We start from the raw sequence: 27,108 nt of genomic DNA, 5'->3' as shown, positions 1-27,108 counted from the left end.
TAGACTGAGTTTTCTTAAAGTGACAGATTTTTGTTTTTTTGAAATATGTTCATAATTATGGTCTACATAATGCTATACAAGCATTAAAAAAATTATCCGACCTGTAATCTAGAAAAAAAATGCTGGTACCATATGGTACCGCTAGCCTCTTACCGTGTCAGTCAGTTAAAACATAACTTTATCATGGACTTTATAAAAATAGGGTAAATTATGTATTTTATTATTATTATAATATGTATTAATATACAAGCCAATAACAGAAGTGATATTAAATGTAAAAAAAACTGTATATTGGGTAAGCAATATTCATTTTTATCTTTGAATATTCAAAAATTTGGAATGGAGCTTGGCATTGCACGCTGCACTTAGCCCCACGTAACATTTTCTATACTCTAATATTGTTCGAGAGTTGCAATTATCCCAAGTTCATTCTATAAATATCTGCTTCGTCTTGGGACCTTCATCGTCCTCCAAAACTGATAATGTTTCGTGTAAGTTACATCTAAAATAAATAAAAACCCATGGTTTTGTAATGTATAGGTAACTATTTTACTTTATCTTGCTGTATACCTTATATACCATTGAATATATCACATACTTCCCAATAAATACAGTAAAAACTAAAAATCATAAAATAATTAAAAAGACACGGTAAGCGGCTAGCGGTACCGTACGGTACCAGTAATTTTGACATACAATATTTCCCATTATCATTACCTATCGACGTAATTTTACACCATTTCACAATAAAAGCACTTATGGAGTATACAAGATTGTAACAAAATCAGTATTTCACTATCACACAAAAAAAATATGATCACTTACTTGAATGGCGCGTCAATTTTTATGAGAAAATTTTGATGCGCTCACTTCAATCATCAATTACACACAACTGAAAAGAATAACTGTCAATTTTTATTCCTAGAAGCATAGACCATATCTATTGGCTACGACTTGCATCAATCAGAGCACTGCATCTTTTCTCGTGTTAATGTATAGAGCCAAATTAAAACACACAAAAAAGTGGTACCATATGGGACCGCTAGTCTATAATGGGTTAACTACTTACTTGTCCTGAAATTCAGATATAAAAGGACTCTATCCCTGTTATTAATAAAAAATACAGAGTATTAAATAAAGTGTGTTTAACCATTTGTGACTCATTGACTTGGGTAAGACTCAATTTATGAACTCTCTACTCTACCTACCCGCTAGAACTTTCGTTTACCATGTTCGTAACAGAGCTACGATTCAAAAAATAAGTCTTAACAGGCTTCGTTAAGATAAGAGCACTTATTTCAAACTAACTAGCTTTTGCCTACGGCTTCGCCCGCGTGAAATATTGTTTATTAGATCACAAAAAAACTTTATCGCGCGCATTTCTGTTTTCAAAACCGGGATAAAAACTATCCGATGTCCTGCCCGGGGACTTAAACTATATCTTTACCAAATTTTATCGAAATCGGTTCAGTTGTTTAGGCGTGAAGGCGTTAAATATGTACTGTACTGTTAAATATGTGCAAAGATAAGTGTAGATTGAATTCCCAAAGCACTTTACGTAGTAATGCTAGAGTACGTCATATGAGATTATAAGTTCAATTGAGTGCGTGCGATGCGCGGAGGCAAGGCCGCGGGCGCACGAACAGCGCTTTCCAGTCCAAGGTCGCCTCAATTTCTGCGCACACGCAGCCGTATTGGTAAATATACTTAATATTGTTCACTGTTTTCCGATTTCATAGTTATTATTGTACCTTTTAGGTTAAAATTAATATTGGCTACCGATTTATCACTGAATTCAGTAAAGATTAGATAAAAATAAAAATGATTATTCATAAACATCAACTGACCTTTGTTCCATGAGTGGTGACATTTAATTGATTAGAAATGGACAGTCATGTTTATTGCCTCTTACAAAAGTCTACCTTAATTTAAAACCTAGTTAGATATTCTAAGGGTGGATTCGACCAAACAAGAGTAAATATTAATCTCAGAATAATCGTCAGTTTTGACATATTTCCCATACTAAACCTGTCAATGTGCCAGTTATACGGAGTTATTCTCGGATAAAAGTTTGGTCGAATCGGGCCTAAGTAGGTATATCTTACGATGGGGTGCGATGGTGAGGGACCTCCTCGTGGTGCACCCTGGGCAACGTCCGCGTGGTCTGTTCACGCGGGCGGCTAACCTCTCACCTGCGCGGTAGGTCTCGTCAACTCGGCGGGCCTGCCGGGAAACCCGTAACCCACAATTGAGTGGGCCGGGGGCAGTCGAAGCATTTGCCCGGGCCACGATGCAGGGGACACTTTAAAAACCCCCACAGGTGGGGGCTGGTGGCGGGGCGTTTGCCCGAGCCCATTCTTTGGAGGGCCGCTCTCGGTACTTCTCTGATCAGCAGAGCTGACCGAGCAGCGGCATAGAGCAGACCGTAACCCGCTACGGCGCCTCAGGCTAGAGGCTCTCGTGAGCGAGCCTCTAGCCTGAGACGGAGCTGCGGACGAATGTCCAACCAGGACAATAACTCGCGGCTCCGTTTCTTTGGGCTCTGGTGGAAACTGTCGGGTTTTAGTGGGTAGACCCCGCCTATAGTGGGTAGGCGGGGAGAGTCCCACATATCCCACTGGCCGTCCCCATAGACCAGTGGGTATGCGCAAAGCATTTCCCGACAAAAAAAAAGGTATATCTTACGATAACAGTTTAATAAAATATATTTCTATTCAATAAAGTCATCCACCGACGACAAATATAGCAGTATAGATCCTTCTGGTTTGATGCTGAAGAATCGAAATGTCGTCGAGCGCGCAGCTTTGTTGCTGTCAAGCGTAGGTATTTGAAAACCGCCTACACTCGCAATATGCCAGTGGAATAGTGGCCTTATTTGTTGAGTACGCGAGTAAAAACTATCACCAGACAATATCTGGTGATAGTATTTACTAGGCCAGACGCACCAGACGCTAAGTTCTATCTTCCTCTATCACGTGGGATGCATTACCTAACCTGTTATTATCAGAACATTAATGAGTAACTAAACTAAAAAACAAAAAGAAAAGTTGATTGGCCTCTATTTTTCTTTTTTCTTATTCTTTCAGGGTTTTAAGCCTGTGTAGCATTATGATCATTTTGGACTCTGACAATATTTTTATATTTAGGTATGTGATTACAACAAACAAACCACAAACGAGTCTGGCCTAAATATAATTTTCCAAAAAAAGTTTCCGATCAAAAGTTACATCCAATATCTCAAAAGCATATCACCCAGCCACAACTACTTTCACGGTATCAATGTGGTAGTTCTGTCCGATGATCCACGTTGCAACACCCTTGCGCCATCTATGGAGCAAGACGTATCACAACTTTATACAAACTGCAGCGAGGATTACTGTATTGCGTGTCTTGCTATTTTTGCATAATGACTTTATAAAAGATTATTATCTCAAACCGAGCAGCTATTGTAAATTTAAGTAGCTATAGATATAGCTAAGGATTGTCATTCATGAATTTCAGAGACAACATCGTTTTTACGTTTACTGCTCATTTTCCCTAGGTTCATAGAGTCAGGATTGCCTTACCTACCATTCACCCATTTATTTTATGTGGAAATCAAATATTTCAAAAAAGCAATAGGTGTAATATTTTGAAACCCTTCCAACCGGAGTAGTATTGCTACGTCATAGCAGTAGCCTCTTGCTCTTCGAGATATCTACAGAAGACCAGCGTCGTGGTGTCCCTGCGACACTTCGGAATGATACTGCAGTTTTAGTTTTATTTCATTTACTTGATGTTGTTTTGTGTCGCTGAATAAAACAATGCATTTTCATTTAATTTTTAGGTGTCAACACAAACTCCTGTATTTTTTACCCCTGCTTTCATTGGCTACAAATTCGTCGAATGGAATACAAAACATTTTTTTCATTTGGTAACTAAGTAGATTGAAGATAGAGAAGATTATTAGGAGAGGCCTATATTCAACTGGAAAGTCTTGAAACTGAAATGATGATGATGAGATTGAAGAGATAAAAAAATAGATGATAAGAGAGGATTTATTTAACGATACAAATATACTTAACTATTGCTGCAATCGCATTCTTGTCGTGTTGAAGGCGTGGTGGTATTGCTGGCAGTGTTGTCCATGCTAAGTGTTGCCAAATATAGCGCGGTTGCGTTTGCTATAAATTGTATGGAGAAATAACATTATCCACTCACAAACCATGGTTGCCTTGATTATAGTAACTACTTGGAAATGTATTAGCCAATATAGACCATTAAGCTACGTAGTACGGGACTATTCTCACCTCTTGTTCTTACTGCAACTCCTGTATAGCCAAGATGAGGATTCCGGCGACTGGGACCGCAATTAACTAGGACCGCGGTCCCAATCGCCAGATCCGTAAAAATTAAATAATTTTCTTCCGGCGACCGGGACCACTCATGAATTTTAGTACTGTACCGATTTTGGCTTGAAATATATATTTTTTTGAAATATCTATGAGTGGTCCTAGTCGCTGGAAGAAAATATTAAATTTTTATGTATCCAGCGACTGGGACCGCGGTCCCAGTTAATTGCGGTCCCAGTAGCCGGAAACCTCGCCAGGATTTACAGCTTGATCGCCAGTAACCCAAGCAGTGAAGGTCAAGTTTGTCCCGGGGGAAAGTTAAACGGTCATTGGATCCGCAACGAAATTAATCAGAAGAACACAGGTGTTCGAAGTTAAGGTGGCCAAAAAGTTGAATACACAAGAAGTTGAATCCTATTAATATTATAAAGGTGAAAGTTTGTGTGGATGTTTGTTACTCTTTCACGCAAAAACTACTGAACGGATTTGGTTGAAACTATTATTTGTAACCCAAATTAACATATAGGCTATAATTTATGCTAATATGTGGCACTAAATTTCACACGGGTGAAGCCGCGGGCTTAAGCTAGTTTTTACTATAAAATTATCACTCCACGGGATTTGTTGCGGAAAATCGCGTGGAGTGATAACTTTATAATACAAGACGTGTTACGAACTTTTTATGTCACGAGCTATTCGATGCTGACTGTACCTACTAGCAGTATCAGATGTGGATTCCTAGTTGGTAGTACTGATTATTATTCTGTGGTTTAGGTAAGAAAATATTGTAGGTATGTGTTTAAATGGCGAGAGGTCAATATACTCTGGGGCATTAGCCCCACATATTCACGCATATAAGATGTACAGTTTAGGTATGTTACATGTAAAGATTATTAATTTACTATTTGTGACGGAGGCATGATCGCAAACAGAAACTATGAATTTTACAAAGGAAGTTCTTAAACATTATTACAATTTATTGCATTGGCATAAACCACTGAGGTTTGTTTGCAATCAAATGCTAGATGTGGTCAGTTTTTTAAATTAGTAAACAAACAGTTCACAAACAGAAACTATGACTATATAAACAACTAGCTTTCCGCCCGCGGCTTCGCCCGCGTGGAATTTTGTCTGTCACAGAAAAACTTTATCGCGCGCGTCCTTGTTTCAAAAACCGGGATAAAAACTATCCTATGTTCTTTCCCGGGACTCAAACTATCTCTATGCCAAATTTCATCAAAATCGGTTGCGAGGTTTAAGCGGGAAAGCGTAACAGACAGACAGACAGACAGACAGACAGACAGACAGACAGACAGACAGAGTTACTTTCGCATTTATAATATTAGTTGGGACTAAACCTAAAAAACCTATGCACCTCATAAGAATTAGTGTCAGTATTGATCTCGATAACAGAGTCAAAAGGGACTAAAAAGCTTACTTAGGTACGAGTAAAAGCTTTCAAAACCTTGTCCTTAATTTAAAACTCTGTCCACAAAATTAAAACAAATCCTTGGTATTTTTCCAGCGTTAATAAGAAATTTCTCGTTTTACCACACAAACAAACAACGAGAAAGTTGGCCAATAATTGCGGAATTGAATCTGCGTAGTCGCACAAGGTGACCAACTATCAGGAAAGAAGCCCATTTGAGAAACACGCATTGCAACAAAATGTCTAGACACAATATGGTGGACCGACGATCTGGTGAAGGTCGTGGGAAGCAATGAATGCGGGCAGCGCAGGACCGGTCATTGTGGAAATCCTTCAAATCAAATCAAATCAAATAAGTTTATTTGCAGAACAAAATGTCATGATAATACAGGTATACAGTATACAGTATCTGAGTCAGTTCCAATTATGTTCCTTGAAGGCCTTTGCCCAACAGTGGACATCATTTGGCTGAAACAAACGAACGATGGTAGGTGGATGGGAATTCAAAAATCATCTGCGATTTAATGAGTAAGTTTTCTTTACTGGAGATTCTGAGTTCGATTCCTACAGATACACTAACTGAAAAACTCGTTGCATTTTCTCATTTTAGTTGGGATGTTGCAGGCTTTTATTTCCAAATTTCATATCTTTGGAATATACGAGCTATCTACATAATATAACAATTTGTTCAGCCTTTTCTTGTTTGATAAGTTGTCAAAATTATCAAAAGTAAGTAAAACATAGCGCCTGATAAATTATTCTGCGATAGGATCACTTTGTAAACACTTTGCGGTTGCGATATCCACAAGATGTTATGGACACTACAATAAATAATCTAAAACTTTAATAGTTTTTTTGTTATAGTTAATTTTTATTGTAACAAATTATAAAATATGATTTCACGGATCGTTTCGGTTAATAAATATAAAAATAGTCCCAAAACCAAGTGTTTGCCTAAAAAAACTAGACAATAAACAAAATTAAACAGTAGGTACTTTTGTCATAAAAAAATCCTATTTTTTATTACAGAATGGATAATAAAATCGTGATGTTGTGCGAGAAAAGGCATAAAATATCTTTTAACAAACATAAATGCATTCACCTGGTAGATACACACATTTATAACATAGGTACCTACATATTGTGTAAAAAAACACCTGTCATAAAGGTTAAACGTTGTGTCCTATCATGTAGGTAGGTGAAGATTTTTCGAATATGAATATCCGAAACATGATAACGACGGGTGTGAAAAATAAACGAATGACGCAGAGTCGAACACTAATATTTGTTATTACTGCGTGGCGCCCTGCGCGCTTCATGGGACAGTCCAACCCAAAAAACAAAAAAAGTTATTATTTATATTATCACTATTTTTTTTATATTAACTAAAGTCAACGGATTAAAAATTGAATATTGAGTGATTCTATTAAAATAATTCTATAGCTATTTGTGTTCTAGATAATCATCTGAGATAATGGCTATGGATATTAAAATTGTGTTGTATAATGAGTGTATGTATAAAACAAACACTGATATCATGGCATTATCTCAATGCTATACCCAGTCACAAGTAGGTATTATAGTGCATCTTTTATCTTTCTGGCTTGTGCAGTCATATTGAAAATACCTTACGAGTACAAGCAACATCCTTGTGAAGTGCTGTCTTGTTATATCTTATCAATATTCATTAGTAGGTTTTTGTTCTCCAATTGTATTCGTGAAAACTTACACAAACAAAACAATTTTAATTGTTCAAAACTTTGGGTAGATTTTGCGTTTCTTCTCTGAGTGGATATAACATCGATGTTTCGAGTTCAAAGTTTCATTACCTGTACTTACCTGAAATAATCTGCAAGCGATTTTGTTATCAATCTGTTATCGTACCTACCTGTGTTGATTATATACGAACTGGCTGGATACCCCAAGGCAGTTTGTGAGGGATTGCGGCGTTGTGCTTACTTAAATAATATGTGAGTATTCAATTTAGCATAATTTCATTAAATAGCTACTGAATTCAATTTAGCTAAGACTGAGAGAGAGGTTAGAGGGAATAACTAAAAATAAATAAAGGTAAATAGACAAGTAATCGTGGATTGCTATTGCAAAAAACGAAATTTATTGTTTATCTAATGCGCCGGCCGGTACAACAGCAATCGATTTTATATTGAGATAAGAAACAATAGATTGATGCCTCATTTCACTTGTTTATAATGTACCTAGTAGCTCAGTATTATTATCCATCCTTGAAATTCACGGTTATGAAAAAGATATTCTGCTGGTAATGCAAAACTCGAACTTTAATTTAATAGATAAATAAGTAGGTAAGTCCTATGTAGAAAGTTATATTCTTTAAGTACATTCGTGAATTCCTTCAGCTTTTCAACCGACTTCAAAAAAGGAGGAGGTTCTCAATTCGACCCGTATGTTTTTTTTTTTTTTTTTTTTCTATGTTTGTTACGCGATAACTCCGCCAATTATGAACCGATTTGAACAAATCTTTTTTCGGCGTATAGGTAATACCTCAAGGGTGGTCCCATTTAAATTTAATAATAGAAAAAACAACCCCCAAGGGTGGAAAATTGGGGATGAACTTTTTTATACGCAATATCTCCGCCGATTATAAATCAATTTGAACGATTATTTTTTTGTTGAATAGGTATTATCAAAAGGGTGGTTTCATGCGAATTTGAAGAAAATATTTCACCCCCAAGGGTGGAAAATTGGGGATGAACTTTTTAATACGCAATTTTTTCAATTTTTAGTTTTTTTTTGTGTTCACGCATTTGAAGTCGGTTTTATTTTTTTAAAAAGTTAATTATTGAAACCAAAGATTTTAGTTAGGTACATAAGGAAGATTAAAGACGTAGAAAAGAATGAGTGGATGTTCTCACCAGTTCTTCGAACTACTCAAGTTCATAAACAGCGGTGACTGAAATAAGAAGTGTTTTTTTCGCAATACATCTTCCTGAAGGAATTATTTAATTATTTATTTATTATAATAAACTAGTTTATAACCGCAAGGTGTGCATTATCAAGTCCACAAAATACTGATATCCTCAAAACTGGTTCAATGGCACCTGAAATACACACACCGATAGATAAACTTTAATTTCAGGGGCTACTTAATTGAATGAAGGTCAGTAACTAACTGTGAACGCGACTTCGTACGCGTGAAAATATACAGGGTGTTAGGTAAATGGGTATATGAGCCGACACTAGCCCATGTTAACATGGTCATATAAATGGTATATAGTCAGAAAATTGATATCTTCATTTTAATTATTTTAATTTTCATATAAATCGGATTTTATAAAATTTATTTTGTATGAAAATTTAAAAAATTTAAATAATGATATCAAATTTCTGACTCCACTATACCATTTATATGACCATGTTAACATGGGCTAGTGTCGGCTCATATACCCATTTACCTAACACCCTGTATAGTTTGGATATTTTTTCCCATTTTTAGAACATTTTTTATTATATCTGCTCCTATTAATCGTAGCATTCGTAGCGTGATAGCCTTAGTCTTCCTCGATAAATAAGCTATCCAACACAAATATTTTTTGAAACGCGTTCAGCCATACAAACAAACTCTTCAGTTTTACAGTGTAATTCATAACCTTCCTAAGGACGCAGTATTATTGTATATTATTAATACTTACTTACTTAGTCTGCATGAAGAAGGCAAACATTAGATTTAATTAAGGTTTAAACTAGTTACTGTTTTTTAATATTTTCTGTTAGCAACTAGTACGAGTAAATTACTCGATAATCTAACACGTTATTTACGTAATAATTAATTATTTTCATTAATTATGATTAGATAAACAGGATAGGTCTATCTATTCGTGTAGTATAGTAGGGCACGTGTATGTACTTTAGTGTAGGTGACATTTATAAAGGTTGTACACTTGTGTACATAATGCTATGGGACATGATGTAAAAGTAGTATTTAATTAAATGCCAGCTGCCGAAAATAAGTGTTTCGTTAACTCTTTTATAATACGAACAGCTAGGGACTGGAATTTCACTTTTATATCATTCCGAAACAGTATGATCTGGGCTCTTCAAGGAGCGAGCGAATTTACTGGGCAGATAATATGTATGCCTGAATGCGGGTGGCGCAGGGTCGGTCGTTCGTTATGGAAATCCTTAGGGGAGGTCTTTGTCCAGCAGTGGTCATTTGGCTGAAACGAAACGTTATACATTAGACCAGCGGTTCCCGAATGGTGGTCCGCGGAACCCTGGGGTTCCGTGGAAAGGCCGCAAGGGTTCCGTAAAAAATATTATCCCACGTTTCGTGACCGACGTTGTTCGCTCGCACCGACTTGTTAACGCACAAGGGAGGGGCAGGGCGTGCGGGCGGAGTAGTACGGGGGTTCCGCTAGGAAAAGTATAATCAATTAGGGTTCCTTGGCAAAAAAAAATTGGGAAACCCTGCATTAGACTGCATCTATGTATACTCAACATCAGGTGTGATTGCGGTTTAATCCTACCTTTTGCTGCTGCAAAAAAAGGAAAACAATGTAATTGTATGATTTTTCATGAATTTTCATAGCCTTGAAAGCCTACAGATGATTAGATGAATGAATAAGATAACATGTTTGTTCGAATTGCAAACATTGGCAGAGGGCCAGTTACAGATTTAATCATTGTGTTCATACTAGATTGCTCAGTCTCCACTGAAGTGACGGGAAGGACGCACTGTGAGTTTCAGTCGGTGATCAGTGACATAAAATGTAGGTAAATAGTTGTGAACTAGGTCAAGGTAGCAGTACGTACTTGGGAACAATAACAAGTTATGAAATTAAAAGATATTCTTGTGAATGTAACATCGCAATTACCTTATAATCACGCTGTGGTTATTTTTGCTGATTTTATGAGACACTCACTTTACGCTTGTAAAGATATCCATAAAAAAGTGTTATGTTATAACACTTTTATTATTATTATGTTATAGATAATTAATATCAACCAAAGTTTAGTATAAATCAATAATAATTAATATTTTGAAGAACAAATATTCATTTTTAACTAAAAAAAAACATGACAGCTAATTAGTGATTCTAGGAAATGAATACAATGGATTCAATAAATGTCTAAATTAAGCAAAATATTCCATGAGTTAAATACTGAAGCTAAACACTGAAATAAGTTGTAATGATAATGAGATAACAATAATAATTAATTCGTATTTTTTACAACTAGTCTGGGACTGCAAGGATTTTGTTACATGAAATATTTATGGCCAGAGGCAAAAACTTGTTTTTATAACCTTACATGAAATTGTGCGTTTCAAAATTTTATGGCACACACAAGAGATTTCATTCGCTATTTTACCCTATTTTTGAGATAAAAGATAAGTTAGTCTACGACCACACAGAAAAAAAATCTATAATCCACGAAAACCATCGCCTCCCTACATGTTAGATTTTTTTTTGGTACCTAATTGAAAAATATCTTCATAATAAATTATTTCAAACCTGATAGATACACCTGATATCTGATAGGATATTTTTTGTTACTATAGTTATAGAAATAATATAATTAAGTATCTACTTAATAATATTTTAAACTAAGTACCTACCTCCTTGTTTAGCTCAAATCTTGTACAAAAAAGTATTCAAAAATGTTGAATAATTATGTTTGCACCTAGCCTTCTTCAGTCTAAACTTTAACCCTAGAATTAGGCACTATTGTATGCCTTCAAGGCGAAACGCAGCCGATCTACACCCATTAAAATTTGACAACCTATGAGTATGTAGGTTAATCTGTTTACATTTAACCTGTGGATGACAATAAACGTATTTTGAATTTGAAATTTTTTTTACCATCATAATGTGAATGAGTCGTCATCTCAGCATAGGATGTCCACTGCTGAACATAGGCCTCCCCCAATGCTTTCCATGTTGCCCGGTTGGTAGCGGCCTGCGTCTAGCGCTTTCCTGCTACATTTATGATGTCGTCGGTCCACCCTGTGGGTGGAATTCCCACGCTGCGTTTTCCGGGACTCTTCCTCCACTCCAGAACCTTGATGTGAATGAGTATTTTAATGAAAATATTACATTCTTCCCCAGGGCAGAGGAGCCGTTGGTGATCGTAGCCGTGAGGCTGGTGCTGGAGTTCCTATGGACCCTCATCGTGATGAACTATGAGACCTTGAAGGCCATCTACCTGTTCTTCATCCCGCCAGAGCCTAAAGATGTCACCGAGGACATTATTTTCGTAAGTTTTCTTTCATAAATTGGGTGCGAGTGGATAATGTACAGAAGTAATAATATTGGACTCGTATTTTTTATTTTCTTTTATGAAAGATAACAGTTCTACATCGAGTTGAAATGGCGCGTAACGTCACGCCTATGTAGATTTTTACTTTGAAGTGACGTCACGCGACATTTCAATTCAATTTAAACGTAATTATTAGATTATGAAAAAAAAAAAAAACACGTATCCAATATTTTTTTATTATTTATCTGACGGACTAAATAGAATTTCGATATCATTACCCAGTCAAAATTCAAAACGTAGGTAGGTACAGACGAGTTGAGAACCTCCTCCTTTTTAAAGTTGGTTAAAAACAAAGTTTTTAAACTCATGACAACAACTCATCTTCTTGGTACAAATCTTGAGTTTACTTTAAAATATAATATTTATTTTATACTTATCGAAAATTTAATTTATTTTAATTAAATTTTATTAATTAGGCATGTCAAAATAAGTACAGTCACGTGCAAATTTTTAATTTAATTGCTTAAACCTTCTTAAGTTCAATGAATTAGGTAGTAGTTCCTATACACGTGTTTATTTACGTACAGTTTTACATGAACTTACAAACATGTCTGGCTTATGACAACAGAAAACCTTAATTTGCATGTGTAGTCATACAAGCAAATTAACTTACCTACTAGTATTCATTAAATTTTATTACTAAGTATCGTACCTATGTAGGTATGGGAGGAACTAATTAACTAACTGACGTAAAAAGTGTTTACTGAAATGTTTGGGCGCTAAGCTATTCTTTACACCCCTTATTTATTATAATACCTATGAAATTAAATCAGTAAATAGAATACCTACTTAGTTACTTGCCTATTAATATCACCTAAACATAGGCCACCTTCGGCCAAGAAGTTCTCATCTAGTACAGGGTTTCCCAAAATGGGGTACGCGAACCCCTAGGGGTTCACCATTCGACAGCAGGGGATTCACGACAAGATTTAGGTACGTAATGGTGGCAACTTAGAAATTACGGATAAAATTGTCCAAAATTTACTCCATTTGCGAAAAGAAACAAACACACCTTTCTTTGGCACTTTAAATGGTACTTTTTATTGAAATTAAAACATTATTTTCTTCAATAGTCAATTTTATTATTTTATTTGAAGGTGTTAGTTAGCTAGTTATGGGGTTCGCTGTCACCTGACAACTAACAGGGGTTCGTGGAGCCGTAAGTTTAAGAAACCCTGATCTAGTAGCAGAGCAAACGCTAATAGGATAGTTAGGTTACAAAGATAAACGGTAACCAAGGCAATGCAGTCAGTGGTTAAAGTCCACGACCTTTGCTCATTAAAGTTATTTAGAATTCATTATCTCAGGTAATAAGCACATCCACCGATTACATGAAAACGCAAGTTTTCACAGTAATCTAGCTAGTGAAATTGCTATCTAATCACTTGCGTAATGAAACGTAGATTTTATGGTATTTGATTTTTCGATAGACGCTTATGCCTGGACTGGAAGGCGTTTATAAAGGCAGATATACATAGATCTATTCCTATTTTATAATGAGGGCTATCGTTTTAGTGCTCACCAGTTTGCGCCACTGTAGAGTAAGGTCCTGTCACTTGCTAGTAGCGAAGACAGTGGCACCAACTGGTGAGTACTAAAGTTGTAGGAGGACTATCGCATTTGCACTCATCAAGATGGCGCCACTGTAGAGTAGGTCCTGTCAATCGCCAGGGGTGCCAACTGTTAAGTATAAAAACGATAGCCCTCATTGAGAGAAGTCAGTTCCTCAGTCTCGGTATTCCTCCCTTCTTTCCTTGGATGTGTATTGAAATCTAATACTGCTCTATACCTATCTTGATGACAAAAACATATTATAAATAATAATTACAAATATTTTCGTTCATTATAGTGACCAGCAGTCCGTAAATTTTAATGAATATATGTAATAGGTATGTATTTTATAACAATCACTGTAATTATAATTTTATCTCCGTTAAATCGAACCATGAAACCGTAACTATTTAAATAACAATAACCGGTGTTTTTGTATGGTATATGACAGATTTTTGATTTTGTTAAAGTTAAAATATGATGGTGCGCAACTCAGTCAAGCGAACTAAATAGGGGAGAGGAAAATAATTTTAATTGAAAAAAAAAGCACAGTTTTCGTGTCGCCACAAATTTTATTCCCTGTCACCCCTGTCATGGTTTGGCACCCCTCACTTATATTCAGCAGTAAACGTCCTTTTGCTGAATTGATGAAGATGATGAATCATTTGGTTATTTAACATTCCCCCAGATCACAGGAGCCGGTCATGGCATGGGCCGCGAGGTGGCGCTGCGGTTCGGCCGGCTCGGCGCGACGGTGGTCTGTGTGGACGTCAACCCTGCCTCCAACGAGGAGACCGCCAAGATGATCAAGGAGGAGAAGGGGAAGGCCTTCCATTATCAGTGAGTCTTTACAACTTAAATTTTTCCTGCGTTTTTTAAACATTTCTGGTGTTAAAAACATATTTCCATACCTACTAAATGTCAATGAACTCGGAAAGGGATACGATTAATGTAAATAAAACATAAATTCTTAAACACATTTTATTTATTTCCCACTTTTGAATACCCTTTAATAGGGTATGACATAAAATCGTACGACATTTAATTGAAACCTCTATATTGATTTTTCGATATTTTAATCATTCGATATTTTGATCGTTCGATCATTTGTAAATTCGATGTTCTGTACGTTCGATATTTAGATCGTTCGATATTCAGTACCTCTAGTAGGAAAAACTTTCGAGTTCGTTTCGTTGCGTATTCAAAGTGTCATCGAAAAATTTTGTATGAAAAATTAAACAGCGCCCCCGGGCGGCTATAATATAGGGGGCGCTGTTTAATTTTTCATACAAAATTTTTCGATGACACTTTGAATACGCAACGAAACGAACTCGAAAGTTTTTCCTACTAGAGGTACTGATCGTTCAATGAAACGTGTTCGATATTTTGATTTTCGATCATTTGTAATTCGATATGGTGTAGGTAACCCTGATAAATGTGCTACGGCCTTTAAAGAAGTGTTCAACGCCCGTTTAACTTTTTGTAATAAAGCCCCCTAGTATTGTATTCACTTGACAGTCCAAGGCCTGAAAAAATCATAATGAAAACAGTTAAAAATTATATGCCTAGAAACAACATACCTACTCATTTCTAAATATGCTCAGAAAAAATCTACTAGGTACGACATTATTAAGAATTCATGTACAGTCGACAGCACGTCAACGTAAACACTGTGCTGGTATCTTACGTAGTTGCGATAGTGGCGACTTTGCAACGCAAATGTATAGTCTGATTTGCTGTCGACTGTACCTATTCACAGTAACGTTGTGTTTTTAAATAAATTTGCTATAACTTAATACTAAACGATTGATTACAGATGCGACATCACGAACCGTGACGCTGTCTTCAAACTGGCAGAGAAGGTCCAGAAAGAGGTCGGGGATGTGACCATACTCCTCAACAACGCTGGTATCATGCCCTGCAAGCCTCTCCTGAGGCACTCCGAGAAAGAAATCCGGTCGATGTATGACATCAACGTCCATGGAGTTCTATGGGTAAGGCTCAGTTTACATCCAATAGCTTTGAACCACCAAGCTTACTTACCCTATAATGTGTGATACAGCAAATTTCTCCAATATTCATACATCATCAGCATCAGGTTGTTTACTCCACTGCAGGAGCATGACCGTTTCCTAAAAAAGTATTAGAGCCAAATAGAATGAATTTGGCCTAAACTCCTCACACACAGGTCAAACAGGTTGGGATAGCGTGATGTTCTCAATAAATCTTTATTAGTGACAAGTTGAAATACACTGAAAACTGTAGATAATTTCAGTGATGCTGATACAATCGCCTACTAAATACTCGTTTCTGTCACAGTATATTGTTTTAAACTTTCAAGGTCACTAACATAATTATTATTACTAACGGGAAGCCGTGTGGTGACGGCAGAGTAGAATACATTTGTCACCAACCCCTACTCTTCCCGCGGGTGTCGTAAGAGGCGACTTAGGGACTACACATCAAACAGAGAATGGGCAGCAGCGCTCTCTGAAAAACATCAATCTTTTAAACTGCGATCTCCAACCCGCCTGCCTAGCGTGGAGATTATGGCAAAACCCTCCACTATAGTGGAGGAGGCTCATAGTCCAGCAGTGGACTGTAAAGGGCTGTTGATGATGATGATGATGATGAACGGGATTGCTACATGTACCTTAATTTTTTAATTAATTATTTAATGTTAATTTACATATAGGTACATGGTAGCAATCTCGTCAGTAATAATAATTCTGTCACAGTAGACTGTCGAATAACTATAAATAAATGCATTACTGATATTCTCCAAACCTTTCAGACCATGCAAGCCTTCCTTCCCACAATGTTGGAGAACAACAAAGGCCATCTCGTGGTCATGTCGTCCATGGCTGGGCTGATGGGCTTCCGCAACATCGTGCCTTACTGCGGCACCAAGTTCGCCGTCCGGGGTATCATGGAGGCGCTGGCTATGGAGCTGCACGAGGATAAGACTAGAGCTTCGGATGGGGTAAGTTTCATCTGTGCCTATAGTCGTTTTTTTATTGGCGGTCAAGCTGTGGATCCTGGCTACACAGGAGCAGCAGGAGTTGCAGCGGTAGGAACGAGAGGTGGGAATAGTCCCGTATAGTAGTTTAAATTTGTTATAGCAGCCTCTTACCGGCTATAGACTCCGACCAATAACATTCAAGATGAAATTGTATACATAGCAGAGATAACGTCAAGATATAGTGGTTTCAATTAAGCAGGCTCTGAAGACTTGTATGAAGGTGAAGTGGCATGAAGATATTTCAAGTAAATGGTTTTTTGTATGTAAGACGAATTAGACAAGTTTTTGGATCTAGATCCTGGACGTGGGTTTCCGTCAAGACTAAGTATTATGTCTCGTAGATAGAACCGATTAAAAACATGGTCACCTAGATCAGGAAGATAAATTTTAATAAAGAGATCTTGCTTACTGCTATTATAACGAGTATGATTAGCAAAGTATTTAGTAACTACTTACCTATTTAGACAATAATTGTCCTCGAGTTCGAAAATAGTGTCACAGAATTCATATTTTGTCTACTCTATGACCTGCAGGCTATTTGCCTTGTTACTTCGCCATAATGTCTCAACATATCTTCTTTATTCCCCTAGATCAAATTCACCACAATCTACCCTACCATGGTGAACACGGGTCTGTGCCAGAAACCCCGAGCTCGCTTCGCCAAGCTCAATATGGTGGAAAAGGAGTTCGCTGCCGATCTGATCGTGGACGCCATCAGGAGGGAACTTACAGAGATCTCCGTTCCTACTGATCTCTATTACGTTACTAGGGTGAGTGTGAAAGTTATCATATTTTATAGGTTGGTCTTGGAGTAAAGCTAAGTAATATTGGCGAGTTGCATGTTAAGCCTAGGCGCAGACCATCGATTTTTCGTCGGCCGATAGTTTAGTCGGGCAGTTGATCAGTATGGGCATGTATGGAAGTGCGCACATTACACCGATTCGATTTGGCCGATTCTTCATACAATTTAAAATCGGGCACAACTATCGGCCAACTAAAAATCGGTGGTCTGCGCCTAGTCTAAGTGTGATGGAAAGTGTACCTAGTTGTAAATTTCTTTTAAAAAAATGTTTTTTTTTTTTTTTCAGTTCATCTTCCGTTTGCTGCCCTACAAAGCTTTACGGGCCATAAATGACTTCGTCGCCACTGGCCTGGATCCTCACGACTAGATCCTGGAGGTAGTTATGACAAACTGACAGTTACCTATTATTAATCTAGATTAAATACCTATAAGTTGTCCTGCTGGTATCACTGTAGAAACTAGGGTATTTTTTACTGAGTATATTATGTGTGTGTAGGTATTTGTGTTTTTTAGGTCCTGGCATAACCTAAACTCTGATAAAACAGTAGAGCACTTAAACAATAAAAAACAGATAACTAATTACTAGCTTGTAAAAATATCACAAATCTGGTTACCATCTAATCAAATCATATGTAATAATAATATCTACTGCCAAAGATCGTAGGTTACTCCTGTGATAGAAATGTAAGTAATCCTACTACCTACCTATAAAATAGGGTGTTATTATGGATGCATTTTATTTGTGTGTCTTCTTGTATCTTATTTTTGATATAAAATATTTAGTACGACTATGTTTATGTAGGTGATAGTACTTTTTCAACATTGAAACAGTTTATTCAAGTTTTTATAAGTTATAAAATAAATTATATTGTAAAAAGGCGTAGTTTTATTAACCTTCACTTTATCCGCTACAGTTTCATACTTACATAATATTATTTTACAATTAATTACTATTATCGTAAGTTGGTAAACTAATTAACGCTTATCTCTAAATTCAAGGCTAATTCGACAACATAAGAATGCTAGATGCATGTTATCCACATAATTATTTACATGTTTGATATCAATTATTTAATAAATAGGTGGACGCGAACATGCGATATGACCCTATTTAAATTTCATTAGCGATGGATTATGAAATGAAAATGACGTTTCACCGACTTCAATTAAAACTTTAGATTATCAATTCAGGACCGTAAGTCCTTGGGCTTAGGGTTCAAAGTTTTCAGGAAAGCAAGGGCGTGACGCCTTGATGGAAGACACTGGCCGAATGCTTCTAACAGCAGCGGTTCTTGTTCTACAGCATCTCTGAAATAAAACGATACAATATACTGAAGTAACGAAAATCGTCATCTTCCTTCAGTCAGTTTAATCGACAATAGCCGAAGGATGAAGTGTCGGACTGGCTGACACGAGATCCAAGAAACATGGGTTCGAAGCCCCCGCCGCTCGATTCTCCTGGTGAACCCACTGGCAACCCAAGAATAATTAGCAAACCACGAGGAGGGGATAATGGGACTATGTATTCGTTATTTGTGCAATACAAATAATGATCCATCACCATCATAATATCCTGCCTGGTTAGTAATTGGTTAAATAACAAACCCAATAATAATGAACGAAAGTAAGTATACCCACTTGTAGTCTTCAGGAGACACTCGTCCGTCCTTATCGACGTCCATCTTCCTGAGGACCAGCTCAACCAGATCCCGTACACCTTCGTCTGGGTCTTCGTCTCCTGGCTGTTTGAGGAGGGAGTTCCTGAAACAAGCCACAGTGGAAGTGGTAACGACAAGAGTTTCAAGGATATTTAAGACTTTGCATTGTTATTATTATGACCAGAGATATTTTTAGGTATTTTCACCGAAAGAATACCGACGTGAACATATTAACTAGTACCTATACCTCTAATGTCTGTCGTGTCGTGCAAGACGTAAAGTAGATTCAATCTCGTAGAGCTACAATGGAATGGACCATGAAAACTTTCCTGTGCGAGACTTGGACTTGGCCGGTCTCAAGTTATTTCACAAGCTAGGAATCTACGATACTCACTTCAGTAGCACGAACATCTCATCCCTGGTAATATATCCATCAGCATTCAGGTCGTACACAGCGAAGCAGTGGTTCCTTCGTTCCTCCTCAGTCCCTCTTAGTAGTACGCTCAGCCCGCGCACCCATGCTTCAAACTTCAGGGCGCCCTCCCCACCGCTCGCCCCGCGGTCCCATGTGATCCATACTCTTTTCAAGATGGTCTCCTACATGTCGAAGATATTGTGCCTTTTCTGTGCCAGATTCGCACTTGGCCGGTTTAAAAGCTACTTCACAAGCTAGGAATCTACGATACTCACTTCAGCAGCACGAACATCTCATCCCTCGTGATTTACCCATCAGCATTTAAGTTGACAGCAAAACAGTGGTTCCTTTACTCCTCCTCAGTCCCTCTGAGTTGTACGCTCAGCCCGTGCACCCACGCCTCAAACTTTAGGGCGCCCTCAAAGGTCCCACGTGATCCATACCCGTTCCAAGATGGCTACTCGGTGATCATAACGAGGGCTTTGTGCCTTTCCTATGGGAGACTCCACTTGGCTGGTTTCAAAGCTACCTCACAGGCAAGGAATTTACGATACTCACTTCAGCAGCACGAACATCTCATCCCTGGTAATATATCCATCAGCATTCAGGTCGTACACAGCGAAGCAGTGGTTCCTCCGCTCCTCCTCTGTCCCTCTGAGGAGTACGCTCAATCCGCGCACCCATGCCTCGAACTTTAGGGCGCCCTCCCCACCACTCGCCCCGCGGTCCCATGTGATCCATATTCTTTCCAAGATGGCCTCTTCCGTGATCATGTCGAAGGTGTTGTGCATCACATCGCGGAAAGTGCCTTGGTCTATACCCTGAAAACAAAACAGACTTCAGTAGGTCACAAAAAATCATAATAAAAATTGGCTCACGCCTGTGACACAATTTTAATTTTGAATTTTTTGGGAAGCTTGCCCTAGTTTAGTAGTAAGTAGGTACATACAAGTAAAACTAATTTGGCTAAAATAAAACTTAGACGATAACAGTGAAGAGCTCCACCTGTCTAAAGTTTGATTACATTTGACAGCCGAAAGATGTCCACTGCTGGACAAAGGCCTCCCCCAAGGATTTCCACAAAGACCGGTCCTGCGCCGCTCGCATCCAGGCGCCTCCCGCGACCATCACCAGAGCGTCGGTCCACCTAGTGGGAGGCTTGCCCACGCTACGTCTTCCGGCTCGTGGTTGCCACTCAAGAACTTTCCTGCCCCTGCGGCCGTCAGCTCTACGAGCTATGTGCCCTGTTTGATTATTTCATGCATGTTCGCTTAATAACACAACTCAGTATTTTTTATGTAAAATCATGATAGAATCATTCAATCATTAAAGATTAACTAGGGTGGCGTATCCATTTTCTTTCACATACTTCAGTTTCTGAAAAAGCGGGAAGAGCCTGGATGCGGGCAACGCAGGACCGTTCGTTATGGAAATCCTTGCGGCCTTGTGCCTTTGTCCAGCAGTGGACGTCATTTGGCTGAAACGAACGAACTTTCAGTTTATTATTAGTCCCTATGTATTTCCCGTAGTAGTACCTATTCTGAAGACAAATAGATCGAAACTCTCTGACACGAGCAGTGTCATGAACAAAACCTATTAGCATTTCATTGCCCAAAATTACGTATCAGTGCCCTAATACGAGTGTGCCGTGTCGTGATGCGGTGTTTCAAATTCCCCATTTCAAGTTTTATCAGCGATTATTCCCTTCATTTTGTTTATGCGCTTTGGAAGTTATCATACTGTATATCACTGGATCAGTTAGAGCTGTTCCCTGTGTCATTTAGTAGGAACGTCCCGATGTTGTCCCATAAAGAAAAGTTGTGCCAAATATTCTTAATAACATTATTTATTTATCGATAAGTGGTCTCCAATATACTACGAGTGGTATTCTTCCGTTTGTCTAAATTACTTTTCGCCAAATTTCGACTACGAGTACTATAAGACAGTCATGGCCAAGACAAATATAACAAACTAGTTACCACTCGGTATCGTGTCAGATTGAATAATAGCTATGATGTTAATTGTTTGTCGCCATCGAAGATTTCTGGTCGTTTCTTTGTCTTTATAGTATCGACCCCTTATTTGTATTAAATGTGTAGTGAAATTATAATAAAAAGGTCAGTCTTTTCATTCCATGCAAAATATCCATAACTGCGATGTCCCAATTTGTACCGTCCCATTAACAGTTCCGTCCCACCTGTCCGTTACCTAACCGCACTAGCAACGCAATATATCACCAGCCAACTCATATCTTCGCTCGCGTGCGTTCGCATCATGTTGGGAACATATTTGGAGGCATCCATTCTAATCTTTCCAGGGACAATCAATATAAATACGTATACATAATACTTTGGATCGCTGCGGAGCGATGCGAATGTAGCGAACGCTTGATTTATTGTCGTTTTTCCACGTTTCTTTTCCGTGACATGTTCGCGTAGCTTCCACAAATTCATACGAAAGAAATCTATAATATGACTTGTATACAGGGTGTTAGGTAAATGGGGTTATAAGCCGACACTAGCCCATGTTAACATATGCATATAAATGGTATGGTAAAGTCAGAATATTGATATCATCATTTTTTTAAATTTTCATAAAAAATAACATTTCTAAAATTTTCTGACTTCATCATACCATTTATATGCACCCCATTTACTAACACACTGTATAGATAGCCATAGTTAGTTATAGAACAGGTGTAGCACCTGAGTAAGTAGGTCCCTGCGGTAGTAGAGCGGTGCGAATGATTTTTTATGATTTTAGTGACCTGTGACGTAACATAGTTCTCACATTATTGCAGTGGCGGCGTAGCATGGGGTGGCACCCGGGGCGATCACACCCCCCCCCTCCCCCCTCGTCATAAGTCCTAAGGCACCCCCTGGTACCCCCCCAGGATTTTGGGGTTTTACCTTTAACTACCGACACCCCCCCCCCCCACCGTTTCATGATATAGACCGCAGACTTGCCATGCAAATGCGCCAGTGAGTACCAATCTGCGCGACTTGTGTCACCCCCTGATGCTTGGCACCCGGGGCTGTCCGCCCCCCCCCCCCCCCCCCCTTACGCCGCTACTGCATTATTGTACAACAATTAGACCCCTTCTTCCGCACCACCACTACCTACTGCAGAAATCTTACATAGTTATGTGCTATGCCTAATATGCCTGTACCAAACATGTTAATCATATTGAAAATCAATGGGGGACAATACATCAACCATTTTTACAAATCACAATAATTTATGACTAAACTGAAGCATGAATGGGAACAGTAAGTTTCAAGGCAACAAAAGGAAAATAGGCGCTGGTAATGTTACCATTTAAAGTTTTTTTATAGTCGACTCTAAACATGTTATTGTTCAGGAAACTAATTTAAAGTGAATCAGTAATTTCCTTACCGTAAATATAAATCTAGGCATACCGTTCACGTCATGTAAAGATTATAAATCTAAGGTAGTTTTTGTAATAGCTCATTTTATGGGTCTCAGAGCGATATTATGAAAGTATTGTGTTGCCAACAAGGCTCATAAAACGTATACTTTTAAGGCTCCGTCGGAAACAGCACGAATCTGCATAGAACTTGTTTAATATTGGTTTAGAAAACTGTGAAATTAACTTCGCTATGCAATGGTTATAAGCTGAAGCTGATGGTGCAAGGTTATACCGTGGCATGCTGCTATATTCTCAGTACCTACGAGTATCTACGAGTAGTTACAAGAATGTAATAGGAGTTAGAATTTAGAAATATGAAGACATAAATACAAGTGTCTAAACAGAAAACTTTCCTCATAAAGAAATCCGTAGTTCGTATTACTGGTAGTTTAATTTTAACATCCTTTTAATAATGAAAACTTATGGAAACTTACATCGACTTTTGCGGGCGGTTGTCCTATGGCGGTGGGCGGCAAGATCCCCTGGGCGGCCGTCACCAGCCGCCGGTACATCGCGTACAGAGCCTCCAACTCATGCCTGTGCAGTAATTAATTATTTTATTTTTATTTATTTAATAGGACGACTATAATTAGATAATATTTTGCACATTTATATTTCGAATTGAATTCATTTCCACAAATATTTCACGAAAGGTCCAGGTTATGAACTTCTGTTTTGAAATCACTACTTCTAAGACGGTGTGTGTATTGAGTCAATTTAAATGTAGATAACTACTTTCACAGTAAATATAATAAATAGGTATGTAAGTATAATGTTCGACTTCAGTAATTTATGTTGTAAGGTGTCAAAGTTTGTAAGTTTTCAGCACATTGTTCGATGACAAACCGAGGGTCGTAGTAAGTATAAAGTGTTTCTTCCACAATCGTTTGTTAGTCGTATACCTCGAAATAAAAAAAATCCTTGTAGCTTTTCACCTATTCGCATTTCACCGTGGTAGCGTTTTTTGTTGTAGCCTGTAATATCGGTAGTATATTTTGTTACTAGCATATATTTTTAACAGATTTTTACAACAGTAGCAAATTTTGATGTAGCATGTAATATCAATAGCCTATTTATTAAGCCGACACAGGCAGGAAAGTAAATCTACTATGAATTTTTTAGACAATTGTAATTAGCGATCAAAAATTATACTACAAGAATAAAAATCTATTCAGAAATTTTGATATCGCGGCGAAATGCGAATAGGTGAAAAGCTACAAGGATTTTTTGATTTCGAGGTATACGACTAACAAACGTCCACAATTCACATGCAAGATAAAGTAATAACCGTGCTTGTACACGAATTTTAAAACTTTAAACTTTCGGTAAGGCGACTCGGATACTTGTTTTTACTATAAATGTGTGTATAGTATAGTATCACTGCAGACGATTTCTTAAAAGAGTATTTATCATTTTCATAAAATGTAGAGTTTGTAGAATCACAACTATGTAAGTATTTCAACTAGTTTTTGATTTCATTAATTAAAGTCCCTTATTTACTCGTAATAAATTTAACATCAATGCAACTAATTTCTTCATTTCATATAAATAATCCACAAAACTAATCCACCTTCATATTGCAACTAGTTCCGAACCGAACTTACTTGGTGAAATGCGTGTTCCTATACAAAGTGTCTAGCGTTTTTTCCTTGAGCTTTTTGTTAGTCATGTCGACAGGCGCGCGAGGCCGCCCCGGTAGCACTGCCGCCCGCCCAAACCTGTGGCTTCATATCTTTCCCATAATAAAGGCAGAAGTGGTAGGCCCTGTCCTCTGCGTCAGGAGCTTTGGACTACATAATGTACGAGTACGCTAATATTATTAACGGGACTATCCCCATCTCTCTTTGCCACTGCAACTCCTGTGTAGCCAGGATCTACAGCTTGACCGCCAATAAAAACACAACCAGTGGAGGCCAAGTTTGTCCCGAGGGAAAGTTAAACTGCCATTGGACCCGCAACAAAATTAATATAATTTGTTATTTTATGGTCAATTTAAAAAATATGTAAATAAATAGTCCGTAAATAATTTACGGACTATTTATTTACATATTTTTTACCAGGTAGTTTACAAGGCCTTCTTCTGACAAGTATCGGGCCCAATGTCGCTATCGGATTTCGGAGTCCAGATGTTACAAAGTTTGTCATTATTTTATATGCATAATTATGCATTTTTTAAAGACTACTGAATATATTTATATTATGTTATCATAATAGCATTGCTGTCAGCCTTTTGAAAATGCTTTTTATAATGCTAAAGAAACGTTTAATAAAATTCTGTTCAGTCATTCAGTACTGTACAAAACCGAAAGCATTGGCATAGGCAGTGGCAGTGATGGAAAAAGCTCTTGTAAGAAATGTAGACTCTACATTTTAAAGAGTGTGAGTGATGTAAAGTTGTTAGTTTAGCTAAGTATAGAGAAAAATCGTGGATTTGCTGTTATTTGTGTGACTAGACCAGGAAATGGAAAAACGAAATATTGTAAGCTAATAATAATATGTTCTTTATTTTACGGTGGGTCAAAATGTTCCTGACTTTCAAAAATCTACGTAAACTACAATAGTGGTAAGTTAGAAATGTCTCTCACATTTTTGTAAAATGTGTAGAGATATTCTAGACCCAAAATTCACCACAGCTTTGATATTAGCACAGTAAAAGACACGGATGCCATGCATGTTATTGCGTTTGCTGTTGTATTCAGTTGCTTCCAAGTACCCACCCAAGATCTTTAAAAGCTTTTTGTGATTCTACACAGCTAAATGTTTTTTTTTTTTGGTTTTGCCTTTTATTTCTCCAGTTCCTTCACTGGTTGGATTCATTGAATGTAACGTTCTACGCGTCAGACAACTTTACATTCTAAGAGCTGCAACCGCGACACACAGTATCGCTCTAAAATCGCCAGACTACGAACAAATGTTGAAGAGACGTGTTTATAAATATCCCGTTCCAACAATTCAAACCTCCTTCGCAAAACGTCAACCGCAGAATCTCTTACCCCGGATATATAATGCCATCTGTCGAAAAGTAAATATAAAGGGATCTACTACGTATGAGGCCAAACGTTTGATTGAAACTTGGTTAAAAACACAAGATTATGCTGAGACCGAAGATATTCTAACCTAATCCTCCTTTGACACGCACACACACCCATACACACCACACACGCACACGTACAGGCACACACACACGCGCGCGCGCGCACACACACACACACACACACACACACACACACACACACACACACACACACACACGCACACACACACACACACCTTCCTATTACAAATTTTAATTAAGATTTTTAATTGAAACCGTACATTCCAATTTTGTAAAAATGTAAAAAAAAAAAATCTAAATTTCAATTTCCTATAATGTAATTGTTATCAAAATAGTATTTAATTGACTGTTTAATATTACCTTACATATCATTTTGCCACTAGCTTAAAAGTAAAACTGTTTGTCCGACTGCTACTGTAATTTACTTTTAGAGTTGTGTTATTATTTGGCAGCTGCGATACAAGCGTGAGCTTAGTGCAGAAGCCGCTGAAAATGTTAAGTCTGTACTACTTAATAGAAATAAAGCTATTATTTATTTATTTATATATTGGAGGCGAAGCTGAAGATCTTGGCTATACAGGAGTTGCAGTGATGGAAAAGAGAGGTGGGTTCGTCCAGTTTCTCCATTTCCTTAGTCTACTTACTTGTTGAATTTAGAAGTTCTAGCCAGCATATCAAAGACCTTCTGCGGAGGCCTGGCCCCTGGGACCACGGGCTTCGGCTTAGCTCTGTGCTTGGCTGGTTCCGCAGGCGGCTGGGCTCGACGCTCCACGGCGTTACGGCCCGCACTGAGAAAAAGACGGACGCCACGTAACGCTATGGCGCTCGCTGCCATACTCAGCTGCTTGTCGGTTGCCATGACCTGTAGAAAAAGAGTTTCAGAAATAGTTGTACCAAATTTTTATTTGGCTTCTGAAACCAACCAATATACTTATAAGTGCATTAGAAGAACTTCGAGAATATAATTCTTCGGACGACGAAGACTTGTTTAGATAGTTTGATGGGGAGCCATTGAATAGAATAGAATAGAATAGAATATTATTTATTTGGCACAATACACAATACATGATATAGGCACAATACAAGATTAAAACATTGCTAGGCTTGGAGTGCTCTTGCTG

The 27,108-nt window shown here is 37.8% G+C and overlaps 2 protein-coding genes across 3 annotated transcripts; one reads left to right on the top strand and one right to left on the bottom strand.

Annotated features, from left to right (window-relative positions):
• Positions 1-7,564: 7,564 nt before the first annotated feature.
• Positions 7,565-18,306, top strand: LOC135074373 (epidermal retinol dehydrogenase 2-like). 2 transcript variants are annotated; one of them, XM_063968644.1, is made up of 7 exons: positions 7,565-7,730; positions 11,844-11,991; positions 14,294-14,445; positions 15,422-15,599; positions 16,400-16,588; positions 17,218-17,397; positions 17,716-18,306. In XM_063968644.1, coding segments are annotated over exons 1-7 (930 nt in total). In that variant the 5' UTR covers positions 7,565-7,728; the 3' UTR covers positions 17,797-18,306. The 2 variants fall into 2 exon arrangements, with proteins under 2 accessions (XP_063824714.1, XP_063824721.1); XM_063968651.1 differs by lacking the exon at positions 7,565-7,730 and adding an exon at positions 10,486-10,505.
• Positions 18,299-21,805, bottom strand: LOC135076828 (calaxin-like). The gene is made up of 4 exons (XM_063971299.1): positions 21,716-21,805; positions 20,061-20,323; positions 19,068-19,190; positions 18,299-18,737 (listed from the first exon to the last, which is right to left on the bottom strand). Exons 1-4 carry the CDS (start codon positions 21,803-21,805, stop codon positions 18,617-18,619), a joined length of 597 nt encoding a protein of 198 aa, XP_063827369.1. The 3' UTR covers positions 18,299-18,616.
• Between the last annotated feature and the right edge of the window lie 5,303 nt (positions 21,806-27,108).

The sequence above is a fragment of the Ostrinia nubilalis genome, chromosome 1 (genome assembly GCF_963855985.1).
Source record: "Ostrinia nubilalis chromosome 1, ilOstNubi1.1, whole genome shotgun sequence".
NCBI lineage: Eukaryota > Metazoa > Arthropoda > Insecta > Lepidoptera > Crambidae > Ostrinia > Ostrinia nubilalis.
This window is presented reverse-complemented; position numbering and strand designations above follow the sequence as displayed.